The sequence below is a fragment of the Arthrobotrys flagrans genome (assembly GCF_004000055.1).
Source record: "Arthrobotrys flagrans strain CBS H-5679 chromosome Unknown unitig_0, whole genome shotgun sequence".
In the NCBI taxonomy this organism is placed as follows: Eukaryota; Fungi; Ascomycota; class Orbiliomycetes; order Orbiliales; family Orbiliaceae; genus Arthrobotrys; species Arthrobotrys flagrans.
The window spans coordinates 3,660,363-3,670,865 of record NW_027137550.1 but is presented as its reverse complement, the minus strand read 5'-3'; the positions used below and the strand labels follow the sequence as shown (position 1 = coordinate 3,670,865).

The 10,503-nt window shown below is 46.5% G+C and overlaps 1 protein-coding gene across 1 annotated transcript; it reads right to left on the bottom strand.

Moving 5' to 3' along the window:
* Nucleotides 1-4,828: 4,828 nt before the first annotated feature.
* DFL_004121 (uncharacterized protein) lies at nucleotides 4,829-10,311 on the bottom strand (the record flags this gene model as incomplete). Its single annotated transcript, XM_067633162.1, has 6 exons — nucleotides 4,829-5,235; nucleotides 5,297-6,652; nucleotides 6,709-6,882; nucleotides 6,938-9,988; nucleotides 10,058-10,131; nucleotides 10,196-10,311. The coding sequence occupies 6 exons, from the start codon at nucleotides 10,309-10,311 to the stop codon at nucleotides 4,829-4,831; spliced, it is 5,178 nt and encodes a 1,725-aa protein (XP_067491358.1).
* Nucleotides 10,312-10,503: the final 192 nt, after the last annotated feature.

The window sequence follows — 10,503 nt, the reverse complement described above, 5'->3', positions numbered from 1 at the left end:
TTTTTGATTTCTGGTACACTAACTTTTTGTATACTTAAGGACACCCTTGTTCCTAAAAGTATATGTCTGCCGTAGTTGAACTCCTTATCGTCGTAGCACCGATGGAACCAACCGAAGAACTCGAGGTGCTTAGAGCCGTGATGGCGAATTGCAAAAGATGAAGGTCTCTCTGTAGATTAAAGTGGCTCGTGACTGATTAACGGAGGGGTGTGAATGCTTTTGTCGGTAGTGGGAAGAGTGGGGATGTGTATTCGATTGGCTTCGTTTTGTCGAACTAGTTCCGATAGGCCAGGTATGCAGGAGGGGTAGGAAGGAAACTACTTTGACACGGTATTGACAATGTATCGATCGGTCGTCTGTCAAATGCACTATCCACCCGCTCTTGGTATTTACTTAAGTATTAAATACGCTCCAGCAAAGGGCCACGAGATTGGGGGCTCGGATGCATGAGACGAAAGTGTCGAATGGGAATCTAAAAACAGCGATGTCGTTGCTCACAATTTCCGTCCGAAGAAAGAAATTATTAAGAGTTCAAGGACCCAGCAAAACCTCAAACGGATAATCAAGATAGTGGATATCAATGGCGTAATATTCAACTTGTCTGAGTAGCCGCTAAATCAAGGATTTCATATAGCACAATAGACGACAGCTGTTCCTATATATACCGAATCCGTATGTTATAGCCGTCAATAACGAAGTTAGAAGGAGGATCCTTTGTGTAGTTCAGATATGGCTCAAGTATTCTGCAAGGTTATATCGGTAGTAGGAAATGAGAATTTCGTGTTTAGCGGTTTGTAGTAGGAGGCTGCGGTGAGTATCAGAAATTTTGTTTGGTAAATTTTTAAAATAAGAGGCCGTAGGGTAGTCTGGCCTGAAGGTAGGGAAACCTGGCATATATACCATATCAGCCGATAACCTATACAGATGGTATGCAAGCATAGGACAGAATCCAACGGACTTGAATCCAACCTGTTGGATCGCTTACAGCCGTATATAGGGTTAATTTGAAACATATATCATCAAGATCATTATGAGATTCCAAGACCGTCTGCCGTCATTCAAGGCACGGCAAGGGACAGGCTCGAAGTTGTCATAATACATAAGAAGTAGTACGTACCGAAATGTACACAACCTTGTCGTAGGCCGGCTGGGCTCCTTATACACCTAGTCTATGACCCCCTTGATCATGAGTGTGGGATGACAAGGAGCTAAATAAACAAGAAGACATCGGCGTCTCGCGAGTTCAGCCCAGGGCCAGCGGCACCTTTGAGACACCAGGCCCGACTGTCATGAGGGGCATCCTTTTCATTTGATCTTTGCAGCCTTTGATATTATAGCCGAATTTGACCAGAAACTCTAATGCACCTGTGGCACATTCAACCGTTCAATATATTACGAGTTCGTCATGCCGGTTTTAAAGATACATAGTTAAGGTATACGCCACGCATGCACGATTTAGTTGTCTACCACGTTTACTGGGAGACATCAGTGCTAGGATCTTGAATTGTAAGGGGACTCGGTTGTGCAAGTACAAACGGTTTGGCGGGGTTTCAGCCATCGCATCGTTGTGCTGTGGTATGCATTGCATTGTGGATAAATCAGTTGTAGACTAGACTAGACATCGACTTCAGACGGGGGAAAATAGCTTGAAACCTGCTTCGCGGATTTAGATAGAAGCAAATATTGGTCTAGATTCGGAGACATTCGAGCTTCGGACTAAAACTATCCAAGTTGGGCCTTCGGAGTTTAGAATAATAATTTTTAATGAGATTGAATCAAAGACCTAGACATCATATGCTTGCAAACCTTTCGAATTAAGATTGACAAGATAGTTTGTATTCTGAACTAGCAAGCTGCTTGTAGGTCCCCAACTAGGCGGCAACGACAGTAATATTTCTTGCTGAGATCTCGAGAATCAGGACTTGGACGGTTGACATATGAAGCTAAGCCTTCGAATGCACGTTAGCTTTAACTGGAACAGGAGTATGCCGAACGCCTACTTGTGGCGGAAAACTCTCTGAAGTGGTAGATGTTCAACACCAAGAACGAATTGTGGTTGATCCCGAAATTACAAACCAATCCGGCAACATGTCCGTTCAGCCAGTACAAGCTTAAGTCCTTACCTCCTGGGCAGACAATGACCGGAAGGAAGCAGTTACATGGCTGTACGTGTCCAAATGTGGACTACATTCAACGAAGGAACGGAACTTGTTTTGGATGATGTTGTCAGAACTAGTACTGCTTTCGGGCGTGCATGCAGCTCAGGCACTACGCAACTGCAGAGTTTTTGTTCGCCAAACCTCAAATACATAGCTTGAAGAAACGGAGGTTGAAGGTGTAGGTGGCTTTTCTTATACTGCAAGTCCCGTTCCGCCGCCTGGTTGTCAACATGCCCAACGTGGATTTCGTTCGATCCCGTTTCTAGTATAGCTTTCTATCTAGCCGGCGACCCCTCTATGGGACATTGATCTTCTGTCTAGCTATTGTGCGATTCGCAAAGTCAATCTCCTTGCATGGGATCGCCACATAGATTTGATGTTGTCGGGAGCTTGCAACAAATTAGTTGGACACATGAAACCCGGTTTACGGGAATAGCACTGACCATAAGGCCTCGGTTCGGATTTATCTTTACCAGCAGGTCGGTTTGCTCGATTTGATTCGGTCCCATAAATCCAGCGACTATGAGACCCGTACCTCCAGGCGCTCGATTCCGGACCATCTATTCAGGTTAGCCAATTGAAAACATTTCTACTATGTAAGAACAAAAAAAATAAAAATACTCATGATGTTAACATGTTTGTAACTGGCTATCCGATCATCTCCGCAGAATGTTGGAGGTATATTCAAGTACCACCCTTCCAAGTTCATTCCCCTTGATGCCAAAACGCAATGGTAACGCGACCGATATGGAATGTTCGGCAGTCGCAAGCCACATTCTTGGTACTGCTCCGACAGCCAGAGGTCTAGACTCTGACCGAAAGGACCTAGATCATCCTCGACCCGTTCCTTGCAATGATTTTTAGCAACAAAGGAAGGGTGCTAGCTCAAGCAAAGAGACTTGCGCTTTCTGTCATAAATCCACCGAAGTTTGACGTTGGCCAGTGCGAGTTGGTGTTGGATATAACATTGTAACCTGCCAGCAAGCAATTGAATGCAATAAATACCACGAACCCATGACCGGATATCACATTTTCTCACCAACAAGTGTCTACTATCACAATCCCCACACCCATGGATTCTAAAATTCTTTATACCCGGCTGTCCGGAACTCAGGAAATATCACATACCCTACTAATAGCCGTCCAAATAAGGAAACATTTCCCGAAATCTTCAGGCTTCCATATCTCTCAGTCGAACTGCATGTATTCGATTCGAGATATTTCCTGAAAATTACGGTGTTATTGCTGTGTATCAATATGCCAATACTTTAGCCTTATATCAAACCACTTCAATTCCCATTAACCATGGGGCATCATCAAATATTGACAGGCTTTCCATAAGGAACCTCAGTCTGGCTCAAGAATTGTTCGAGAGTGCCACAAATAGCTACAAAACAGCCAAAGAAGCTTTTTCGGGGAACGAAAATGCCCCTAAAAATGCCATCTCCGCCTACTAACAATACTCACGGATATTGTGATAAAGCATACATGAGGGTATCCACAGCATTCATTATACAAAACACCCGACGACTCGGCTGCCCCGGCAGCTAGCCGTTTCCCAATGCCATGGTCATGACTCGGATAAATACGAACGCCATCTTTTCGCCTCTTAAAATTCTAGGGTTTCGGTGAGTCCGATTCGGCATCTTTGGATAACGTCAAGCCTTTTTTTATTTTTATTGTGGCGTCCACCTTTTCTTCGAATTTTCATACGGAAGAGTTTCTACTAGCAGGGAAAACCTTGTTGTGTGGCTTTGGCGTTCGACTGTTACGTAGAAAGTCAACTAGGGTAAGCGGTGGAAATGTGCCGAAGCTGAGGGCTGAAGGTAGGGTGGTACACCGGGAGACTTTATGGATTTTTAAATGTTATGTGCCTGGAAATTGGAGAAGTAGATATTAGTAGAGGGTACTGAGTTGCAACTGGGGTCATCAGCCTCAAGGTCTCAGAAACCTCTTGGTCAAAGGGTGCGGAATGTCTTACATTCGTGAAATCGGTGTCAACGATGTGGTGGAACTGGAACGGTTGCTACCTACAGGATTATATTCCTACCCAATGACGGGTTTAATCAATCAAGTTTAAGTCTGCATTCGTAACGAATTCAGCTTAAAAGCCACCTCGCTAGCTAGTACGTGGCACACGGATTTTGGTTTACGAATCATAGGTATGGTAATATTTCCGTCCATTGAGGATAGAGAATAATATAGATGTATCATACAAGAATTTCCCCGTCATCCCCGTCAGGCTCTATCTGAGCATCCCGAAATTTAATAATATTCTCAAATCCTTTTGCCACAAATGTGGGTTTGTGAGCCGTAGTTTGCTATCTAGGAAGTAAAATTCGCAGAGAATCCCTACTCAATATCCCCACTATCTTTCCTAACCTAGCTGAGGCTTTAGTGAATGGGCCTAGCTACCTTCCGAACAAAAAACAATAATGATAATAAAAGTGCTGCTCACATAATATACAACTCCGATAAAGATGCAAAATCCGCCTAGAAAGTGGAAAAGTGGAGCGGAGAAATAAAGCAAACCATAAAGCAAGGGAGTTATTGGACAACCATCCGATAGACCCTGAATCAAAGAGCGACAAGGGCACCCATCGAGTTTACAAAAGAATAACATATTGGAAGGGAAAGGTTGAATAATGGTAGACCGAGCCAGGCTGAGCTTAATCAGTTGCTGTTTGAACTGAACTGTCTATCTGTTCCAGTACGTGTTCCGGCCTATCCAGCAATACATCGTTTAGACCTGGTGGTTCTTGTAGTGGGCCTTGCTCATTTGCATTGTCCTCGCCATTTGGTTGACCTTGGGCGTTCAATAGTGGCTCTGCCTCCGGAATCGCAGGTGCTGTGAGATTCTCCGCTAGGGGGACCGAACGGGATTCTGGGGGCCGGCGTTCGCCATGGTTGTGAAGCTGTTCTCCAACTAGGTAAATTTCATCCCGTAGACTTTGTTTCCATCGGTCAAATAGTGTATACAAGAAGTAAATTCCAATGGAAGCCACCGAAACTACCAAAACAGCCGGGTATGAGTAGCGATAGATCTGATGAGATAGCTCAGATGATGCTCCTTTGACTAAAACAATTAAAACATTAGAAAACCTCCCTACTTTGGGTCTACAATTCTTGTAGCTTACCGATGAATGTATTGATGAAGAAACCAACCCCCAAAGGAGCAATCAAAGCTGCCAACATCGCACCGCCAGCCGGTAAAACAAATTTCTTTGTCGCAATTCCAACGTCCGGATTAAGATAACCATTTGCCACAATTGCTTCAAGAGACCGAGACCATGCGGAATCTCTGTCAAGAAGAATCATTCTACCAAGCATCTTGACATACAAGACCCCAAGAGTCCAATCCTGAATGAAATGTATAACATGATTATTGTCGGTTGAAAAGTATGTATGAAGGGGTAGGATAATGTATGCCTCCATAACAAAAGCGAATAGAGTTGGGAGGACCACAACGAATGCTCCTAAGACATAAGCGATTTTGAGGGCTCGGATAGTACAGATCCATGCGGTCTGCTTGAATGCTTGAATGCTTTCAATAGCCGACTTCATCCTCCCTGTTGCTTCCTTCGCGGCATTGAAACTAGATACCATTAGAATAACTGCCCCAAGAGCGTAGAGACCAAGGGAGAATGCGTAGAGATCGTTCATCCGGAGGGATCCTGGTAACAACATCCCCAAGATGAAGCGTCCAAACACTAGCGGTCCAACGGTAACAGCTGCACCGGTGCAAGCTGTAAAGAACCATATAAGGCAAATGACAAGACCGATTCTTGTTCTGAAGTTTGGCGGAAGGTAAACTAGCGTCACGCTCTCGCTATTCGGTCCAAAGTCTCCGTCTACGGGATCATCCTTTCCATCGATTCTTTCGTTCTTCTCGTTGACTGGTATGAAAAGATTCTCCCGCGAGGGTCGAACGCTGTCTTTAGCGGGAGCCCGCACGAATCTGCCATTTCTCTCAAAGGCAACAGTAAGATCGGTCGAATCTGAAGCTCCCTTAAAGTCCGAGGCTTCTTCAGTCTCTCCTTCTGTTTCAAGGAGGGTAGGAATATGTCCTTTTCGTCGCAGAAGCCAAGAAGTCCAGGTTTTTCGAACAAAAACACCTTCTTCTTCCACTCGACGCTCGCCGAACATGAAAGACGAGAGACGAAGCGCTTTTGCGCATTGTCTGAACCACCATCCATATATTTTCTCGAGGATATTGGCAGGTCGGAAGTACTTGATAGCCAACGGCATAAAGATGTTGTAGAATAAGAGATCGACGGGGAATTCGAGAACTGGCTCATTCGAAGACCAATGGACGGGTAGTAAGCCGGAGAACGAGTAGTGGAGGGACCATACGACACCGCCTAGGAACATTATCACTAGGACGCCGTAGATTATTGCACTGAAGCCGATCTTCTTGAGTTGTGTGGTGACGGGGCGCTCCAAAACTTCTTTGACGGGGTGGAAAGTTGGATCATCTGGGTCTCGAATGAAGTCTTTTCGAGAACAGTTAGTACCAATAGTGAGCGACGGTTTGTAATCGAAAACTTACATAAAACACCATCTCTCATTATACTTCGGCACATCGACACAAAAAGGGCGAAGTGGAACATGTAGCAAGTGCCGATGAACCAGTGTACGAAAAGAGAGGTGAACATAAACTCCTTCAAAAACAACCAGCGATTCCAGATTGTAGCATGCTCGAAGAGGGGAAGAAGGGCTAAGTCTAATCGCCGTTTTAGCTTTTATACAACTGGATATGATTGTAGGAGTATATTTACCTAAAAGGAAGCCACAATACAGTGGGAACACAAACATTTCGATCCCTATTATGAGTACGACTTTCATGACGCTTCCCGCCTGACCGAGCCCCTCCACTACTTTACGGTCAAAACCCTGTGGGTGAATTCCTTTCTTGGCTAGATTTCTCTTGTGCTGGAGGTAGAATGCCCCCATGACACTTATGAAGAAGTATCCTGCGATAACGATGATTATTCGATCAAGGGGCGTCCACACAGAATCGCGTCCGGTGTTAGCTAGCTCTTGAACGAAAGTGCCATTTCCGGGAACGCCGTCTTTGAAGTCAGAAGAAGAGTTGAGCGAAGTAGTATTGTCAAGGACCATAGTCACATTTTGTACCGTTGATACTTGATAATCTACCAGCCGATGAAGCCTTTGGAAGATATCTGTTCCATTCAACCCAAACACACTGGCAGTTTTAGATATACCCGCAAACGTTTTATTGAGAGATTGGGCTGTGGGCCATTTAAACAACTGAAGTGGGTTTTGCGGGCTCCCGGAAGTCCGCATAGATGCTACGTGATTGATCAGGGAGCCGACACTTTTGCTTATACGGCTATGGGCACCAGTCGCCAGATTTTGGGTAAATTCCGAGGTGCCTTGACTGTAAGCAACCTGCTTTATGTAAGGGAATACCCATCCGGCTGGCCGCAACAGCCATCGTCCGCTGAGGTCGGAGAAGTATACCAAGAAAGATCCAAACATAATGGCGAGATCGATCAAGAGCTCGATCGTGAAAATGATGGCCTGGTACGGCAGTGTAATAAAGAAACCCAGTGGGTTGCTAAGTATCGTCAAAACAACCCGGCCCCACATATAAGGGAACCATACACCAATTCCGATGGTAGCGGAAATGAGTACAGCACTGAATATGCCGTTTTGCACCAAAGCCATCAGAGGGCCTCGCATTCCGATGAGTTCCATAACCCCATCGAAGTCGTCCACATCAACTTCCACATCATCATCCGCGACTCCGTTAGGGACAGGTTGATTAGCGGCTGGGGCTGGGGGAGGAGCCGGAGGGGCGGCTGGGGCTACTGCCAAACGCGGTGGGCCCGGGTTGGCGGGGGCGGCTGGGAGTGGGGGCGGAGGAGGAGGAAGCTCAGCGTCGGTATGGAACTCTCGCATAGGCCCTAGGTTTTGAGCTTGAGCCGCATGGCTGTCTCTGACTAGCTCTGCAACTTCGACTACCGAGATTGGTTCAGCGTCCCTAATCCTATCCCCTAATCGACCCTCAGGGTCACCATAGTGTTTAGCGGCTGTGGCGAGGATCTCTCGTTGAATCTGGTCATGAAAGTCGATATATTCTTCGCTACTGCCGTCGTCGAAAATATTGTGTTCATGGGGTTCGTTGCCAGTCATTTCATTTGCAGTTTCCTCCTCATTGATTTCGACCAGTTCTTCCCAGCTCATATCGCTTGCTCGTTTTCGGCTCCCATCGCTTCCACTAGACCTTTCCCCTCCACCAGTAACAGCCGCTTTACCCTTCCCAGATCCGCTTGCTTCTTCCTGCTGTGCATATTCCGTATATTTGGTCCAATTGAAATCCGAGCCTGAGCTGGAGAGGTCAAAGCTATATGATTTGGATGCGGTCTCGGAAGAGGGTTTGGCTATTGGTAATGAGTCGTACTCTGCGGCTTCGACCAGGTTGGGGTTTTCGGCCTGAAAACTAGAATCTTGGAAATGGCGTAAGGATACAGGCTCTGTATCCTCAATATTCGTTTCTTGTTCTTCTATCTGCTGTTCCAGGCGAGAATGAAGCTCTGCCCACTTTTTCCGTTCCTCGACGTTCCTTCTAAGCTCAGCCGCCATCGCGCTAAGTTCACGACTAATATGGGGTCGTCTGACCGTATCACTGGTATTAGGGGCATCGGCAAATGGGTGTCTTGCGGTAGACCCAAACTGGAAGGGGGCAGAGGACGACGACGACGATGGCTGAAAGGAGAAGCCCGAAGCCTCCGGAACAGGCAGAGGAGTATGGTTATCTATTTGAAGACTCTTCCTTTTCCGGATCGGGTGTATGTGCCTCTTTCCATAAACGGGGGCCGCGGAAGTTGAGGCATCGGTATCTGAATACGATATTTCAGTAAGGCCGCGTAGGTCGAACCCCATATCGGCTTCTCCGTGAAGCGGGTGTTCGGTTTGCCCATGCTCATGGACCAGCATCGGGGGATTGCTCGAGAGCTCTGTTTCATCTACCCTCACAGGTTCCTCAAAACGGAAAGCCATCTCCCCGTCTTCGTCCTCGTTCCTTCCAGCTCGGAAAGAAAATTCGGAATTGTTTCCTCCAAATACGCTTTCTTCACTCGAGTTATCCTCTCCTTCGGCCTCATCTCCACTCCCAAACATGGGCTGGCGAGGTGGTACACCAGCATCCCCAGCATCACCCTGCACATTGCCCTCGCGACGTGCCCTGTGGCGTTCTATTTCCGCTAGGAGTTCGTCGAAACGAGGATCCTGTTGTTGTACAGGTTGGCCATTCCCATCAAGGGGCTGAGGTGGTTGCTGTTGGACCACCCACTCTCGGATCAAAAATATCAAGATGAAAGCGAGAACAACAAGTATAGTGATTATTTGCCCTTCGAATGTATCAACGAGGATTTGGTTGATTTGAGAGGAAGAGGTTAGATTTGCAATCCCTGCTCCAAACCCGAAGGTAGTCGGAGGAAGGTAATCTGAAACGCGATCTGGTTGAGTAACATTCGCTGCGGATGTATCCTGGATGGTGATAGAGGATGAGATATCGGGCCCAATCAGCCCCATGAAACTAGGAGTTCCAGATATCGAGATGTTTGATGTCGATATATTGAATGGGGAGACTCCGGCGGCTCCGCCGTCGAACAATGGTCCACCATCTGCAACATAAAAATAAAATCTCCATATTGTTCGGACGGTCCACGGTAGCCAGAAAAGCCAGACAAAGAGGACGGAGCTAAGGCGAAGAATTTGAAGAACTAGTCGCGTGATATGTTTGAATGCGAGTTTCAAGAACACGAAGAACGGTAGTGTCTTGGGCATATGTGGGTCGTAGACTGTATTCCATTTTGGTTATTAACTTGTCCTATAGCAGGTAGAGAAGACTCTGCATTTCGGGATTGTACCTTTTGTAAACCGAAACGGTGTTTTACAGAGCTCGCAATGTTTCTTTTGCGAATGCTGCAGCCACTCCATTAAACTATAAAACCGCTATGTTAGAGGCATCCATAAAACTTATCTAACAGTCTAGAAGACATTCATACCAGTCTTGGTGCACATATTTGATGCTACCACTACACTTGCAGGGGTGGTAGAGGGGCTCCTCTAGAGTGCCCTCAGAACGGCATATTCGGCACGTCTCGTCTGAGAGGGACGCCATGATGCCGACGTGGGAGACGCCCGACGAAAGGCAAGCCTATGGGTGTAGCCAGTATGCAAAGCCACTGAAGCTAAAAAGGGCCGGTGTATCGGGATCCGGTAGCGATGGATGGTCTCATCGGCTGCGAGCGAAGACGAAAGGAGACTGTACGGGATGTAGTTGTCGGTATTGGAGAAGATGAAGCTCAACTAA